This window comes from Notechis scutatus, chromosome 1 (genome assembly GCF_049901735.1).
Source record: "Notechis scutatus isolate UNSWTSFEM ecotype Mainland chromosome 1, rNotScu1.2, whole genome shotgun sequence".
Taxonomy (NCBI): Eukaryota; Metazoa; Chordata; class Lepidosauria; order Squamata; family Elapidae; genus Notechis; species Notechis scutatus.
In genome coordinates this window covers 54,398,003-54,417,145 of record NC_142009.1, presented here as the reverse complement: position 1 = coordinate 54,417,145, position 19,143 = coordinate 54,398,003, and the positions used below count along the sequence as shown (strand labels likewise).

Below are 19,143 nucleotides of genomic sequence, written 5' to 3'. Positions count from 1 at the left end.
TCTTAAAAACCTCCAGCATTGGAGCACCAACAACTTCTGGAGGCTAAATTGTTCCACTGATTAGCAAATAAGAGCAGATCACAGAAAACCTCAAGGCAAAAACCTAGCACTGATGTTACCTAGTTGGGCAATGAAATATCTGCCAACGAACAACTAAGTTCAGGGAGCACCATGCACCTCATCTAAATTCCATAAGTATCCTCAAGGGGAAAGTGACCAACCCATAGTTCCATGCTGAGCTACAAATATTCCCTTCTATTGGATTTAGGTGACTAAAGACAGTTCTGGTACTTGGTTTTATAATTTTTAAATTTGTTTGAAGTGGAGCAGGATGAAAAAAAAGTCATGCTGATATCCTAGTTACATCCAGATTATTCTTTTTTTTAAAATCATAACATTCAAGTTATCCAATTAATATTTTAAGATCCTATAAAAATCATGTTTTTTGCAGAATATGGATTTTCTTAATACCAGTATGTACATTTCAATGGGCTGAATATAATTTGGGCTGTAGTCTAACAGCATCTTCTACAATACCAAAGAAAGTAGAAAATTAAATGTTTGTAATATATTATAAGTGAAACAGGAAATTACACAAAACCTATCATTCCAGGAATTGAGTGTTCTCCAGGATAGTCTGTTTTTCTAAATTGAACTTCTCCAGCCATTTCCAGGAACAGTCTGGAAATTTGGGGAAGCAAATCTTGCAAATCTTTAGTTAATCATTCACATTGTGTTCCAGTTGAAATGGGTATATGGAGAAAATAACAACATTTGAATCCTGAAACTGTAGAGTTTATTTGTGTATATTCTCCTTTGCTTATTTCCCTATTTATTTGTATTCATCCTTTATTATTTTTACAAACAAATCAGGGCAGTGACATATCCAATTTCCCTAAAGACACAGAATTACTCTAAAAGCCCTAAAACAGTTTAATCTTGAAATCCCTTACATTCTGGAACAAAGCAGAATGCAATAAAATTAAATGGACAGTATACAGACAACGGACAGTAAATGGACAATGACAATACAGACAGTAAATGGACAATGACAAAAAAGTAGCTTTAAGTCAGTCCTCACATTTTTGACCTTTGAAAGTCTAAAACTCAAAAGAAAACCGAAAAAAGATCATACTACTACCTTTTTCTTAATGACTGAATTGTGATCACTAAATGCAGACTATCTGTATGCCAAATTTAAGATATATGAGAATTCATCTGCCATAAGATGCATTGGCCAGAAAACTGCTTCATCACACTGCCATTTATAAAGTGCCTTGAATTAATTGAACTGATTCTGTGAAGTCACTGATTCTGATTATACAAGTAACTGTGCAGAGAATAAATACACAAGATTGCCTGAATTTCTGCTTAACTGAATTATCTTAAGAACTGGCAGGATCATTGCTGATATGTTATAACACAATAAAATTGCAGGACAATTTTATATGACCGTTCACAATTAAAGTCCATTAATTCTTTCTTTTATTTTCTAGAAATTCCATTGATGGATGAAGACCCTTAATCTGCACAAATATTTCTTATATCTTGTTGGGGTGGGGGAATAAATCATTTACATATGTATACATATCTATATATCTGTATGAATCTCTATATAAAGACTGTTTACAGATGGAGGCAAGGATATTTTCTGTTTTTATAAATCTTCCTCATTATGTCATCAGATTTTGTGCACATATCTTAAATCAACTTTGGGTTGAGAGCATCAGCTATTCAACAGCAGCTTTACAAAATGAATCCTGAGGATTTGATGAGACTAAACATTACAGGAGAATTACACATTTGTGGAACAGTGACAAGTATATCTGCATCGCAGGAAGCTTTAACAGATGTTTTAAAACACCAATGAAGATAGACAAAGGTCATAATAGAAGTATTTCAGATAATGTAAATTCTGTTTTATCAAAGCTGCTTCATATTTATGATGGACCATAATTTACAAATTTAATTTATTGAGGGGGAAATAAACGGTTGAAATTGAAATCAAAGAGGGTCACTTCTAAATTTCTTCATGAAATTCAAGGTGGAAACTTACTGCAAGCAAATAAAACCTTGGACTCAAGGAAAAGCTTAATCATTGAAACTCATTGGAAGGAACTTGAAGATTGTATTGAAATTAAGTAACAGTACTTTAGGTGATACTGTAAAGAACACAATATGTCCCAGGCAAATGATGAGATATTGATACTTCCTAATTATTGCATATGGGGACCAGGGGAAAAGAGTCATTAAAATACTTCATTGAACATGGGAACATATAAAAATACAAAATGTTTTTATTCAAAAAAAGCAAATGTTGGGAAATCTTTATCCTCAGATATGTAGTATGAGACCTGGGTTCAGTAGCATCTAAAAGTTATAGAATGGTTATTCTCATGAAAGAACAAGAAAACTAAGTTGAGTATGAACTGTTTGAGTGCTTTTGGACTGAATATCACAGAAGAAAATGCTGTTAGTTGGGTGACACTGATCAGGAAGTGATTGCATATACAGGTAACTTTTGTATATATAAATTTTCATTATATATTTTTCTACTGTATAGTCATTTGGATTGTGTAAAGAATAGCATTGCTATGGGGTAAAAATATGGCTGAATTTTTAAAAGAGTGAGCTATCAATACAGTAATTATAGCTGAAAGTAACTCCATTTCATTTCATTTAAAGATGTGGGTAAAATAAATAAAATGCTTAAGAAGAATACAAACTTGAAAAGATTGCTTTTTTATGTAAGGTTGCCTATAGACATATCTTTCAGTCTTACAGTACTGCTGAGCAGAGAATCAGGACAAAGAGAAGCTTATATTATGAGAAAGCAGCTAAAGTAGTCATGACAGCTGAAATTTAAGCCAAATTTAGGATGTGATAGGACAACAACATTAAGCACACATTTGAGGTTAAAAGCAGCTTTAAGTATCCTAGGATCTTCAGAAAGTTGGTCAATTTTTGTGCCCTCTTCCCATCAAAAATATATTCCTTCATTACCCACCTGCTTTTGGGCAGAAAGATAATGTCTTCTTTGCCATGTCAAATGATTGTTTCAGCCACTGAATATGGACTTCCTGATTCCAAATCTAGATATTTGGACTGAAACTCAAATATTATTTTCAGGATAAATTTACTGTTGGATTCAGTAAATGTCAAATTGATATAAAAGAGATGTTTGAAGCTACACCAATCATGTTGATTTTGTTTTTACCTCTCTTATTTCTTCTGTTAGAAACTACAAGATTTTTTTTTTGTGGGGGGAGAGAGCTTTGCATCTCTGGCAGATAATTTTTCTTTCATTTTATAACAACATTAAAAATAATATACTATATGCATTTTATGACATTTGAATCTTACTGTTAGAGCTATTTTGATTTAACAGCAACCATGACAAGAAGGGTATGCAATAAACATTTTATAATGCTAACACTCAATTCTTCAAGTATTGGAAAATGTTTTTCTAAAAATTGAAATCCTTCAAACAATAAACCAATAAACTATATAGAAGATTATTTCAGACAAAACAGAAGTAAATTGTTAGTGCCTTTTAAATTTGTTTTCAAATAACCATTCCTGCTTCCTAAATAATTCATATTTTAGTAATATCTTGCAAAAGTTAATAAAATTGCCAGTACAGCTTAGTCTAAGATTTCTGGGAATAAAACACTCAGTAAATAACTTTTTTTTCTGAAGGATCCACAGTGTAAATAACAGTCCAGGATATGTAGATGACAATGGCAGATATAAAATTTCAGAATAACGGCTCATGTAAATAATCATTGAGATAGAGTGAAAACTCCGTCATTGGCTCAAAACTGTGGCTGCTTTCAGTGTCTTAAACTGGGCATGAACAACCCACAGCCCATCAGCCACATGTGGCCCTGGACAGCTAGTAATGTTGCCCCACAAGATCATATAAAAAAATAAAGGAAATTTGTTATTTATATACATTAACCATATTGCACATTTTACATGTGGCCCAAGACAATTCCTCTTCACTTAATGTGGTTCAGCCAAGCCAAAAAGTTGGATAATCATGTCTAAACACTATGGATGCTTATTCCAGAAAGTTATGTCCTCAAACAGTAACACTGCTGTTTTTTCTCCAGTGGGACCGGTCTATCAGGGCAACCTGATCTACCCAATGGGGACGGAGCATAGTGCTTCCATTTTCACCTTTCAGCTCCAGGGATAGTAGTCTCCCTTTATTTCTTTGTCTGTAAAATATATATTTAACACAGTAACACTGCTGGTTTTCTTTCAATATTTGTTTTCTGACTGCTTGGTAAGAATCTAAATAAACCAAGACCTATATTTGTTGCAAAGAACAGATTAGAGGGGGAAATGCATACAGATTAATTTTTACATTTATTTTGATTTTGAACAATGTTGAAGACAAAAAGCTCTTGTTCCATTACAACTAAATTATTCATAATTATTCCTCTTCTTTTATGACATGCATGTTTTCAATTACCAGTAGTTATCTTGATAAGCCCAGAAATGTTCAGCACTAAGGTCCTGCCAAAGTCTGATCAGGAAAATGCAAACTCTTTATTAAAGTTATCTTTCAAAGGGCCATAAAGATAATTGTATGCAATTTGCAAACTGAATCTAAGGGATGTAAGTGCTATCACTACGTGTCAGTGAGACTTTTTGAGCCATGAATGTTTAGATTACTTTCTATTATACAGTAAATAATATATTAGTACATGCTTCTATATACATTGAACAATTATTATTTATTGAATACATTTTTATAATACATTCCAGTTTTTTAAAACACGCTGAGAGGAACATTTTCTGGATCTAATCCTACATTGGTGATCAGACCATTTAAGAAAAATATAATGATACTATGAGAGCTATGGAGCAACATATCCTTGACTGAATATCGCTTTAAATACTTCTTTAAATTTCAAAAATGCTTTCCTTCTGAAATGGGCAAATCAAATTATACTAAGATTCAAACTGGGCATACATTCTTCATTTTCTATTCATATTCTTACAAAATGTTTACATTTACAAAATTGTATTACAGTGCACAAAATCTGCTTCCTTTAAATACAATGGAACTATGGCTCCCTGAATTTCCAGCCAACAGTCCCAAATGCGGTTGGGAAAGATACAGTCTCTTGATGATTCTTCCTGCTACCTGATTCTAGTTCATGTTCCCTGTTTGATTTCCAAGTTTGGATTTTGTTACTGTTGTTGCACTTTGCACTAACTCTAATTTTTGTCATTTGTTCTCAGTTTAAATCAGTGTTTTACAAAATTAAGCATTTTAAGATATATAGACTTCAGCTTCCCCACTCAGCCAGCCAAACACTGCATTAGCTAGTTTAAAGAAATCCTTTCAGTATTCTTTGCACGATTTGGTTTTCAGTGAATAATTTGCAGCTAAGTGTTGCTTATTCCATATTGTACTTCTGAGTCAGAACTTTTTGTGAACTGTGCTGACTCCTGCTTAGATTGGAAAAACATTGTTTAACTTGCTCTACTTGTTGCTCTTCAACAAATTGCTGCATGTAATATTAAGCCATTTGAAGACATAGTTACCTATTATCTGGTGCTTCTGAATGATTACTTGTGAATGTCTGTCGTGTTGCCACCTTTGCCATTTGTAGCAAATACAGTAATGGGACTTTTTTAGGTATGTGGGATGCACAAGTAATTACATTATTAATTTATATTTTACCTTTTCCTCTAACAAGCTTAAGCAGTATAGATAAGGCACTGCTTCACTTTGATCTCTTTGGAATATTTCCATTTTTTGCCTGTTAATTAACCTCTTCAATAAGATGGTATTGGGCACATTTTGATAGGGTTTAATAGTTATATCATATATTGTGTATAATAGATCATTGCTTCCCACAGAAGAGAATGTATGTAGCTCAGGTTGAATTGTTAAGTCCTTGGTGATCTTTGAGCTTGGGTAGCCATGAGGTTTGCTCCTTGTTTCTATACAGCAGATACAGTACTATATATATACAGTAGCTTACCCTGCTATTATACAGTGTACTATATATATATATATACAGTAGCTTACCCTGCTACTGTACAGGACAAGCTACTGTATAAACAGAGCAACCCCCACAATCACTACAATGATGATGTTAACTAATCAGGTAATGAAATATCTGCAGGCAAATAACAAAGCTCAGAGAGTACCATGGACTCCATATAAAATGTCTGACAACAATAGACACATGCATAAAATAAGATTTTCTTGTAGTATGTGCTGACATAAGTTATAATTCAACCATGACTCATTTCCACATTTTAATAGGGAAACAGCAAAATGTTTTGAAAATACATTTGGGGGAAGGGGGAGAAAGCTAACAAGGCTAGTTAACTAAGTTCTTTTTTTAATATTATAATAGATTTTGTGCTATAATAAAAATGGCTGATTTTACATCTAAAATCTACATCCATTAAGGTGATTATTTTTCCTTAGTGCTACAGTAACTATAGACTGATGTGATGTACTTTTCTCAAGCTGGTGTGCTGAAGAGCTGAAACAGCACAGCATGTGCCCGCAGCAATTTCTTTTGTTAATGTCAACTACAAAACACTCCACAAATCACCCAGACAGCTACCCTGGTGGCTATGGATTACAACTGGGCCTCAAATGAATCTGTACCTGCAATGTCTGAAGCTTCATTTGTTCATAAACAAGCCTGGCTTTTATCCAACAGAGTAGGTAGGGCTATTTGGTGTTCTTAACTAGCTGTTCTTATTAAGCTGTTCTTCTCTTCTGGTGCTCGACTATACAAATGGCTGTCCAATATATTAAAGAAGCTCCATCATTGAAAGTTTTAAAGAAATTGGACAGCCATTTGTCCAGAATGTATAGGGTCTCCTGCTTGTGCAGAGAGTAGGACTAGATTAGTATTGGTGAACCTTTTTGGCACCAAGTGCTGAAACGGGAGCATGTGCAGGAGAGCCGAAAACCGGAAAAGCCAGGGAGCTGAGCTTCTGGTTTCTGGCGCATGCATGTGTGCCGTCCTGGTTTCTGGCGTGCATTCACGTGTGATGACCAGCTGGCCAGCGCGCATGCACGTGCCAGAAACTAGAAGCTCAGCTTCCCGGTGAGCGCATCCATACTGAGGAACTGCTCTTCTTGTTTCTGGCATTCCCGCACATGCAAAGACCAACTGGCCGGCATGCATGCACACGGCAGAACACGGAAGAGCAACAGACAATGGCTGGCATGCCCAGAGAGATGGCTCTGCATGCCACTTCCGGCACGCATGCCATAGATTCGCCATCATGGGACTGGAAGATCTCCAATGTCTCTTCCAATTGTCTTATTCTGTTCAGTGAAACTCTCAGTTGAGTACCAAAAAGAAAGAGCTTAATAAGAAAAGCTAATTAAGAACACCAAATAGCCCCACCTACTCGATTGCATAAAAGCTTGTTTATTGGATTGTGTGTATATAATGGCTTTTGAAAACTAAATACATTTCCCTTTTAAAAATAAAGTACAAAATATATACCAGAACTGAAGATACTCAGACTTTCAAAGCCTAATAATATAAATGCACTTGAATTTACAGCTTAGAAACTGTAACACTCAGCAAAGCTAAAGATATACCTGTCTTTATAATCTGATGGATGTAGAATATAAGTTTAGCAGGATCCTTATTCCAGACCAATGTACTGTAAAGCAGCCTGGAGATGTAAAGTGTTGATTTGTGACATTAAACATAGGTTAAATGTATTGATTAGAATTTTAAATCACTAGAACTTGTCTGCCTCTCTACTTCCTGTCACATAAGGCAGAGGTTAAAATTCAGACTGATGTGTACATGAGTTTAAAGCATAGTATTATCAGTCTAAAACATGAAATAATATGGATGAGATGAAAGTTGTAGATAGGAACAAACCTTCAAGAATCAAATTTAGACTGTTTCAATTGACAGGTTGTGAATAGGCAACATTTGCCTTTGCAAATGGTTTCAACAATGATTGCTACCATATTTAGGTGAAAGAAAGTCAATATTTAATATCAAATGACACCTCCTAAAAAGGATGCTTAGGCAGAAAATTATAAATGTATAAAAATCCTCTGCAGTGCGCCTGAACATTTTCCAGAGCACACATTCTCAAAAATAAAGCAAGGGGTAAAACCAGGATATATAAAAAATAAATACCTTCTGATTAAAATTAATTGCTTACAAAATAAATTGTTTTATAATTTTCAAAACTGTTCTTTTCAGCTTATACCTAGATAAGCCACTTTCACATACAGACACAGAAACACATGGATTTCCTTTCCTCCTTCCAACAGAAAGAGCAAAAAAAAATTGTAAGGAGACTAAGGTGATACGAATTTTGAAAATGATTTGGATAAAGTACTTCAGATTTTAAGTAATCCAGAGAGTAAGATTAATCCAACTTGGGAAGCGGCACTTTTAGGTTGAGATATATACATGAAAAAGCTAAGCTGCTTTAAATGATGCTGATTGCACCCTTCTGAGATTCTTTCACAACATTTTGGAAGCAAGAAGAGCCTTGACGGAGATATGAAAAGGGGAAGGATACTGGTTGCCAGTAAGGAAAGAGGAAGAGAGGGTCCAACTGGGTGAGGTTGCAATGAGACAGAAGAGGTATCTGGATGGGGTAAGAAAAGAGATGAAGCCTCTGTTTAGATGTTATAAAATGGGTTGAATTCCCCAGGGAAGCAACAAGTGAAACCCTGGCTATGTTGTTGTGGATTAGTCCCCAGCACAACCTGAAAGGAAAAAAACCCAAAACCTTAGCATGGCAATTTTATGCCTGGTGAATTTTATACTTGATGTACTTTATACCTTACTAAAAAAGATACTACCAACCCAACAAAGCCTTGTCCAGAGACTCACCATTGCTCCGTATCATTTCCACAAAAGTCGTCCTTTCTCATTTATGCTGTTATTTCTCATTTGTGCTGTTCAAGTGTGTTTGCGTTTGCATCTACTAGGCCACTGCTCTGATAGATTGTTAGCTTTATTTTTGAACAATTCTACGTCACCCAGACACAATGTTTGAGTTGGGTGGCCATATGAATTATTTAAAAACTAACTAACTAACAAATCATGTAGGTAGGTTAAACTCATGTTTGAATATACATGTATGAATATATCTGTTTATATATTTCAGGACAAAAAAAATTAAGTGAAACTTTAAAAACTTGATGATGGATAGTGGAAGAAAACATCATCCAAGGAAAACATTTTTTTCCTAAATTAATTCTGAGAATTCAGAGTCTAAATTTAGTAATATATTGCCATGACTATGGGAAAAATATATATAGCAAGCATCTGTTTTAAAGAGCTATTTTTAATAATAATCTAATTATTCATGGAGAACTCACCAGCTGAATTAAAGTGGGATAAATGCTGGCCCTTATGTTTAAATCCCTAATGTGTATTTGAGGTTTAGAAACTCCCCATTTTTGATTATATACAGGCAATTTGTTTTATTATTATTATGTGGCATCACATAGATTTTTTTCATGACAATCTTCCCCTAATCTGGGTCCTTCAGAATTTCCAGTGATATACTTAGCACCAATGTAACTTGAGTTCATGCATGTTGCTATTGATTATTCTCTTATATTTTCTTTACTATTCCGAGCAAGAGAATATTCTCCAGAGAATTAGGTCTTCACTTAATGTGTCCAAATTATGATATTTAATGTCTGGTCATTTGTATCGCAAATGAGAATTCCAGGTTTTGTTTTCTTGGCTGTCCACTATTCTCAGGAGCCTTCTCCAATATCAAGACTTCGAAAACCTCAATGTTATTTTTTCCCCTTTATGTTAGCGTGTATTTTAATGTTTGATGTTGAAATTTAATAAAGAGATTGCAAAAAAAAAAAGAGTCTCTTTCCTATCCTGCTAATTTTAAAATCCAACTTTCAATCTCATAGTGCCATAGAAAATAGTATTGGCCATATTATTCTGATCCTTGTAGGTATAGACCCATCAGAGTATTGGAATATGTTTTCCAAAGCCTTCATGACCACTCCACCAAGTGCTAGTCTGCAGCATATTTCTTGACTACAGGTAGTCCTCGACTTACAACAGTTCGTTTAGTGACCATTTGAAGTTACAAGGGCACTGAAAAAGGTGACATGACCAATTTTCACACTTATGACCATCTCCATGGTTATGTGATCAAAATTCAGGTGCTCGGCAATGGACTCGTTTATGACAGTTGCAATGTCCCAGTCTCATGTGATCTCCTTTTATGACCTTCTGACAAACAAAGACAACGGGGAAGCCAGATTCACTTTACAACGGTGTCACTAATTTAACAACTGCAGTTATTCACCTAGTAACTATCGCAAGAAAGGTCGTAAAATGGGACAAAACTCAATTAATTGTCTCATTTAACAACAGGAAGTTTGGGCTCAATTGTGGTCATAAGTCAAGGACTACCTGAACTTCACTGAAATACGTGGGTTGCTTTTTCTGTAAGGCATTCAGCTTTTCCAAACAACGTGGAGAAAAAACACTGGAGCATTCAATGTCCAGACTCTGATCATGCAGAGCTATTCCTTGTTGGTTTGTTCAAGTACACAGAGTAAGGAAAAACAAGAAAGTCCAGTTTGCCACCTACAAAAGCAGCTTTGGGACAATCATCACCTAGATGACTGAGAATCTCTACAGACGGAATAAGTGGGAAATGTGAATTTTGGGTTTGGTTCTAATATCGGGCAAATACAGTCTAAAGCAACTAGAGAATACCCCTGCCCCAATCCTAAAATAATACTATAACCACAGTATTGCAATGGTTCTCTGCCAGATATCTCTGGAATAAATGGCAAATTTATTTTGATAATTTTGACAACAAATGGTCAAAATTGGGAGCATCATATCAAATTCTGTACCTGTCAACAGTGGTGTCCCCCAAGGCAGTGTTCTAGGACCAACTCTCTTCATACTCTACATAAATTACCTCTGTGATCATATTAAGAGCAACTGCGTTCTCTTCGCTGATGATGTAAAGCTATTCCACACCACAGACAATACTGCTACCCTCCAAAAAGATCTTGACTATGTATCAGAATGGTCAAACAAATGGCAACTTCAAATCTCAACAAATAAATGCTCTGTCCTACATATTGGCAAAAAAAATCAGAAAATAAAATACAAGCTGAATAGTCAAGACCTTGTTGATGATCCAAACTCTTGTCAAGGATCTTGGAGTACTCATCTCTAATGATCTAAGTGCTAGAGCCCACTATAACTACATAGCCAAAAAGGAGTTGTTAACCTAATCTTATGTAGCTTTTTCTCTGGTAATATTACACTAATAACTAGAGCATACAAAACATTTGCTAGACCAATACTCGAATACAGCTCATCAGTCTGGAACCCACATTACGTATCTGATATCAACACAGTTGAGAAAGTCCAGAAATATTTCACAAGAAGAGTTCTCCACTCCTCTACTCGTTGCAGAATATCTTATGCCACCAGACTCGAAATTCTAGACCAAGAAAACCTACAACTACGCCACCTTCGGTCCGATCTAAGTATAGTATATAAAATTATACATTATAATGTACTACCTGTCAATGAATACTTCAGCTTCAACCATAACAACACAAGAGCAAACAACACATACAAACTCAAGGTTAATTGCACCAAACTTGATTGCAGGAAACACGACTTCAGCAACAGAGTGGTCAATGTCTGGAATACTCTACCTGACTCTGCGGTTTCTTCCCCAAACCCCAAAGACTTTAACCTTAAACTGTCTACTATTGACCTCACCCCTTTCCTAAGAGGTCTGTAGGGGGCGTGCATAAGCGCACCAACGTGCCTACCGTCCCTGTCCAATTTTTTTTTATTTTTTTATTTTTCTTATATGTATCAATGTATTCATAATTATGTTTTTTTACTTATATCTATTATCTTGTAAGCAATTGACAAAAATAAATAAATAAATAAAATTAAAAATAAATAAATAATCACCCTGAATCCCCTTGTGAAGCAAAGCTGCATTCTCAGTACACCAAACTGCATGCTGCATGCATGCCCGGAAGCCTGCAGGCGTGTTGCACACATGTTGATTCATCTCTGTCACGTAATTCACCTCTTTTTACAAATGCCAGTTGCACATATAGAGCTATGTGCAAATTCAGATTAACAAAGTTCTTCCCTTTTTTCTAGCTTGGAGTTTATTTCACAATCAGACAGAAAGAGCTGGACCACAGTAGGGAACATTGGGATGTTACAGTTCTCAGAATTAACCATTTCCGGGGTCCAAAAAAGAACATTTTAAGTAAAGGAGAAGCAGAAGAAAAACATTTTTTCAAGGATCTGGTTTACCTTATTAGAAATAGATACATGTTTAGGCAACAATCTGCAATTAAACATTTAACTTTGGTAGTTTTCTATGTAAGTGTTAAATCTTTTCATTTATTTTCCTTTTACTTGCTTCCTTCCAACTGGATCCCTTTCCTCTTTCTTTTTCTTTTTTTAAAAATTAAAAAATTAATGACCACAAAAGTAAGTACAGGTACTCTTTTGTTATTTTTATTTTCTGGAACAAAATGATGCTTCTTCCAAGAAACGCTTCCTGGATCCCTTCCTGGATCAGACAATATCTGATCTGGCAGGCACTTCTTTGCTTTGTTTTTAGCACTGTCTAATGAGAATGAGAACCCATGTAATTTGATAGGCTTGGCTAAGGGAATTATGGGAAACTGAGGACATGGGCAAAGGCACTAGCCTGAAGGAGACCAAATTAAAAAAAACAGGAACCAACCGGGTGAAAGTTGACAAAACAAGTATCCAATTACAAAGACCACGCGTTTATGCTAAGCATGGAGAAACATGTCCTTTTTAAATAACTGGTTGAGTAATCGGAAAAGTTACCAGTTGGGCAAGACTTTAGCGGAAAAGCCATGTCTGAGGATTGCTCTTTGTTTGTTTGTTTGTTTGTTTGTTTGTTTGAAGCTGCTACGGGCAGGAAGGATCATCCATGAGCGTTTGCTGTTTCATTTCTTTCGGCTCCGGGACTAACAATCCAGGGAGAGGTGGAAGGGTTGGGAAGACTTTGGCGAGATGAGCGTCCCCAGAACCGGGCCGCAAACTCGAAGCCACAGGTCTCCAAACTTGACAACTTTAAGACTTGTGGACTTCAACTCCCAGAGAATTCTCCAGCCAGCTGGAGTTGAAATCCACAAGTCTTAAAGTTGCCAAGTTTGGGGATCCCTGCTGTAAGCGCTGAAGACCCGAGCCCCGCTATGCAAATTCGGAGGGGGTGTGAGACGTCCTTTTGCCCCACCCTTATTGGGCCGGGCAGCCGATCGATCACTGGGAGGGCGAAGAATATCGCCAGCTGCTGGACGGGAGCATAGGCGGTGCTGAACAAATGGAGTATCGACTTGACCCAACATAGGGAATCCCTCTTCTCTGTTCGATTGAACGGCCCGGACAGGTAAGCGAGCCCATTGGCTGTCTCTGGCTCCGTTCTCTATGAGAGAGAGAGAGAGAGAGAGATTTGTAACAATAGCAAAACTCTCTCTCTCTCTCTCTCTTCAGTGGGAGTAGAGTATAGCCTCAGGAGGATCTGTAAGCAGTGCTTCTGAGCGTCCCCAGAGTACTTTGTTTTTGCCGCCCTGCTCAATAATATTAAAAATGTTTCTGCTTTCATATCTTCTCTGTCTCTCTCACCCTCTCTCCCTCAAAAGATGAATGATAAAATTTTGGGTTTTGCTTTCAGAGCACAAGTATTCACATAATGCATTTTTCCATCCTATCACTGTTTAATCAATCTACCCATTTGGAAGTTCACTGTTACACCCAGAACCATTAACTGGCTGTTAAAGAGTGGAATGTTTGGCTAGTTGTGGTTTGTTCATTTTGGTCAGCCCCTGGGGATCCAGGAAACTTCAAAAACAAAGCTCTGTTTCTTAAAAACGATCAATAATCATTGAATTATTTTGCAACTGTGAATTCCTAAAAGGAAATTGTTGCAACACAGCAGTTTAAGCAACTCTGTCCTGTTAGTTGAGTGTCATTTGGCCTGGGTTAAATACACATTTTTGAATTTTGCAATCTTTTGTCCTTTTGTATAAAGTCCACAAAACCAGATTTCCAGGTTTTATTAATGAAAATTCTGACATAATATATCCTGGTCTTACTCAGCTTACCTGACGTCCTTTTTTAATCTAAATATTTAGCATAATTTTGGAACCCTCAAAGATATATCAGCTGTTCATTGGTTTAAGCACTTTTAGAACACTTATTGATTTACCCCAATCTCACAAGAAGTGACTTAGGGCAGTGTACAACAATTTATTTATTTATTTATTTATTTATTTATTTTTGTCAATTGCTTACAAGATAATAGGTATAAGTAAAAACATAGTTATGAATACATGGATACATGTGAGAAAAATAAAAAAATAAAAGAAACAATAAGACAGGGACGGTAGGCACGTTGGTGCGCTTATGCACGCCCCCTACAGACCTCTTAGGAAAGGGGTGAGGTCAATAGTAGACAGTCTAAGGTTAAAGTTTTTGGGGGTGGGAAAGAAACCGCAGAGTCAGGTAGGGTATTCCAGACATTGACCACTTTGTTGCTGAAGTCGTATTTCCTGCAATCAAGTTTGGTGCGATTAACCTTGAGTTTGTATCTATTGTGTGCTCTTGTGTTGTTATGGCTGAAGCTGAAGTATTCATTGACAGGTAGGACATTGCAATGTATGATTTTATATACCATACTTAGATCAGACCGAAGACGGTGTAATTCAAGGTTTTCTAGGTCTAGAATTTCAAGTCTGGTGGCATAAGGTATTCTACAACGAGTAGAGGAGTGGAGAACTCTTCTTGTGAAATATTTCTGGACTTTCTCAACTGTGCTAATATCAGATACGTAATGTGGGTTCCAGACTGATGAGCTGTATTCGAGTATTGGTCTAGCAAATGTTTTGTATGCTCCAGTCATTAGTGTAATATTACCAGAGAAAAAGCTATGTAAGATTAGGTTAACAACTCTTAATGCCTTTTTGGCTATGTAGTTACAGTGGGCTCTAGCAGTTAGGTCATTAGAGATGAGTACTCCAAGATCCTTGACAGAGGTTAGATCATCAACAAGGTCTTGACTATTCAGCCTGTATTTTTTTTTCTGATTTTTTTTCCCCCGATATGTAAGACAGCGCATTCATTTGTTGAGATTTGAAGTTGCCATTTGTTTGACCATTCTGATACATAGTCAAGGTCTTTTTGAAGGGTAGCAGTATTGTCTGTGGTGTTGAATAGCTTTACATCATCAGCAAAGATAACGTAGTTGCTCTTAATATGATCACAGAGGTAATTTATGTAGAGTATGAAGAGAGTTGGTCCTAGAACACTGCCTTGGGGAACACCACTGTTGACAGGTACAGAATTTGATAGGACGCTCCCAATTTTGACCATTTGTTGTCTGTTTGAGAGGAATGCTTCTATACAGTTATGAAGTGACCAGAGATACCATAAGATTGTAGTTTTAAGAGTAGTTTGTTGTGTACCACTGAATCAAAGGCTTTACAAAAGTCTATGTAGATTGCGTCTATTGCTTTGCCCTGATCAAGTTGTGTAGTCCATGTTTTTGCAGTGTAAGAGTTGCAGATTACAGGATAGTTTTTTCCTGAAACCAAATTGTTTATTAGAGAGTAGGTTGCTTATCTCTAAGTGGAGGATAATGGATTGGTTAATAATTGATTCCATGACTTTACAGGTGACGCAGCATAAAGAGATTGGTCTGTAATTTTCAACTAGGCTGGGGTCTCCCTTTTTGAAGATGGGGATGACTGTGGCTTGTGACCATAGTTTTGGCAAGGAGCTGGTCCTGAAAGATTTTTCAAAGATTATGCTTAGAGGTTCTGCTATGGCAGTGGATAGCTTTTTTAAGAAGTAGGCACATATTCCGTCCGGTCCAATAGATAGAGATGGTTTTAGATTGCGTAGTTCTTTTTCAACATTGTCTTCTGTAAAATCAATATGTATTAGATCATTGTAATTGTCTGTGGTTCGACTAGGAAATACTGGGCATGATCCATTGCTGTTTACAAATACTGTGCCAAAGAATGTGTTAAAGAGGTTGGCTTTAATAGTGTCGTTGCAGTCTTTACCATTAGGTCCTTTCAGGGGTGGGATGGACCTTGAGTCTTTTAGTTTGTTGTTTACAAAATTGTAGAAAGTGCAGGTGGAATTGGTGTGTAGGAGGTTTTCTTCTTGTTTAATGTGATAATTGGTGCATTCAGTCTTTATCTGGTGGCATAAATTTTTGTATCAGCTTTTGAAGTTGGCAACGTGACCAGATTTGTTTTTCTGCCCAAGTGATTTCTTTTTGGATTGAAGCTTCCTTATTGTTATGGGTAATTTTTTTTCCCTGGTTTTTGGGAGTTGTTATTGGTACATATAGTACCATTGGTACACATATTGGTACATATACATATTGGTATATATAATCAAATAAAATATAATCAAATAAAAGAAATATTTAAAAACAATCATTATCAAAAATTTAAATATTATCATCTCCGGTTTGGGATCTTGATGAAAAGTCCCTGTAAATCATTTTTTTTAGTTCAGGGAACATTCAATAAGATAAGCAATAGCAAGCCTCTTGCTGTATCTATCCTTGCTATGAACAGTAGGTGATGTGTAAGTAAAGTTACCAGGAGTTGCCTGTGCATTGGAGGTTTTTCTTTTTTGTAAGATGAACAGGTTTGGTTAAATACCATATAGTATAAAATACATGTGGCTTGGGTTTTGATTAGTCACTTGCTCTCATGGATTACTGCTGATAATAGGAACTGCATGGATGGAAATGATTCAGAAATTAGAAAAGAGTTATTTCTTTCATTCCCCTTCTCCTACTTCTTGAGTCAGTGCCAACCCTTCAAGGTAGACCAGACTAGGAAAACAATACCATGTAAGTTAGTAGTACCTTTATTGTAAAGTTATAGTAACAATCTTACAAGTTGGAAAGCACTTCCCCCTTCCCTTTATTTTCATGTGAACTAGGAGAAGTTTGGCCGTTGTATCTGACCTCTTTCTCCTAGTGACTCTTTCTCCTGTCCTTAAAGCCATTCCCTCTGCCCTCTTCTGTCAAAGTCTAATGGCCCACAGTGTTGAGGTCTAATGGCCCACAGTGTTGAGCTCTCCAGGCTGAACTCAGCAGAAGATTCCCAAACACTGGGTATAGCTTAGCTAGAGAAGGCTAGAGCCAACAGTTGAAGGGCAGTGCCTCCATAGGCCAAGGCACTTTAAATCTGGTACTTATTTTTCTCAAGTTTCCAATGGCTTAGTGGGCACCTTGCTTTGGGCATTTCAGGCTTGGGGGTAGGTAGAAACCTGTTCTCAGTATCTCTGTTTTATTTATTTATGTCTCAAATTTAGAGGCTGCCCATCTCATTGGCAAAGCAATTCATTGTAACACTCACACCAGGCCAATGGGACCCCTCTCCACTTAGATTACAGAATACAGCAGCAACTTAGCAGCAAAACAACCAAATGTTTGTGATGTGGTTTTTCAGGTTAAGATCCTAAAATTAAAAGTGATAATGTGCCCCCTTGAAGGAGATCTGCCCTCATTATTGCTGTTAATCTTCCCATTCTCCTCCCCTCAGCCTAGCCTGTTAACAAAAGGCCTGTTTTTTTAAAACCCTGTCTCTTTTGGCAGAGTCACTAGATTGTCTCCTGCATCGGCAAGTTGGTTGATATCTTATTTCCCTGGCCCAAAAAATTGCCAAACCTGTTTTAAGTCCTCAAAGTGTCAGTGAATACTAATACAGGGTATAGCTCTGTAAAAATAATGTATATTTGCAGATTGCACCTAGAAGCGAAATTGAATGGAATACATTCTGTATTATTAACTATAATAAAATGCGAAGCCATATCAACAGCTAGACTGGAGAACAATGCCTTCGGGAGTAAAAGGAGATATGGTTACTTTTTATTGATGGAAAAAGGCAGGCACTTTGGGGTGTATTATTAATGCATAGAAATGAGACTGGTTCTCAGCTGCTCCCACTACCACCACCAGAGAAAAATAAATCTAAAGAGACTTTTCACCAATATGTTTGTGTGTGTAGATTTTTAAGCGGTTGATTTTCTGTTGAACAGGATTTTAAACCATTCGCTACTAATAGTCCCCCCCCTCCATTATTGTCTTCCAAACTGCTTTTCTTTTTCAATTGGGGTGGGGGGTTATATGAAGGTATATTTTTTTCTGCCTGTCCTGGGGGATGGATAAGCTTTGATTATCTCCTTGTCAGTCTCCTGAGCATAATTAGCAAAATGTATGCAAAGCTTCTAGAAGGGTAATTACAAGACTGGTACAAATCTGAGTGTATCTTGGAGAGACAAGCAGGTTTTAGGGCAAGTTGTTTCTCCTTGCATCAAATCCCGTGGCACTCAGTTGAGAAATACCCTGTCAGACCCTGTTCTGCACTGCATGCTTCGTTTATTGGCTTTAGGCTCACCTTTGACTCATTCCCAAGAGACAAGCTAAGGTGGAAATTGAAAAACTCTTCTACTGATGGATGACTCTTGGCCTTACTATTTAGACCCCCCTAGAAACCCACTACTAAAGATTAGATGCAGTGGTTCCTTGTGTCTCACAAAATAAATTCGTGTAGAGAGATGGCGTCAGACAGGATTGTATTGACTATAACCTGATGCTGTACTTTTTATCATTATATAAACTCAAACTGAACCCACTTAAGCAAGCTTTTCACCATCTTCCTATGGCTAGTTAATAGACATATTTCTATCTTACTGTGTACAGATGATTCAGTAATACTGTTGTTAACCCTGGCTGAAATTATTTCTCTTGCCCCTCTATTTCAGAGAGACAGTCTTACAGGTCAATTCTTCCAAGACAAAATCCTTCCATTCTTAGTTGTACGGGTCGGAGAATCCAAAGCGTGGGCCCATTAGAAAAACGGAGGCATTGTTCACTTCATTTAGACTGAGCTCATTGAGACAAAAGGTTTCACCATCAATGACAAGCAGATGGATCAGGACATGTATCACAAAAGCTTATGAAAGCCAATCATTGCAGTTGTCTCCTGCTTCCTTGCTTAAAGACAGAGTCAATCAAAGTTTAGTCCAGCCCCCTTTCCACTGCGCATTGCCCAGTTTTTAATGA

The 19,143-nt window shown here is 36.6% G+C and overlaps 2 protein-coding genes across 5 annotated transcripts in view; both read left to right on the top strand.

Annotated features, from left to right (window-relative positions):
- SUSD4 (sushi domain containing 4) overlaps positions 1-3,381 on the top strand; it is a 70,678-nt gene extending 67,297 nt beyond the window's left edge. For both annotated transcript variants that reach the window (XM_087964521.1, XM_087964528.1), the window contains exon 6: positions 1,497-3,381. In XM_087964521.1, the coding sequence (XP_087820647.1) occupies positions 1,497-1,525 (29 nt within the window). In that variant the 3' untranslated portion in view covers positions 1,526-3,381. The remainder of the gene's footprint in view (positions 1-1,496) is intronic.
- A 9,975-nt stretch (positions 3,382-13,356) lies between these two features.
- TLR5 (toll like receptor 5) overlaps positions 13,357-19,143 on the top strand; it is a 54,049-nt gene continuing 48,262 nt past the window's right edge. For all 3 annotated transcript variants that reach the window (XR_015749387.1, XM_026682312.2, XM_087964410.1), the window contains exon 1: positions 13,357-13,440. The gene's annotated coding sequence lies outside the window, so the exon portion shown is untranslated. The remainder of the gene's footprint in view (positions 13,441-19,143) is intronic.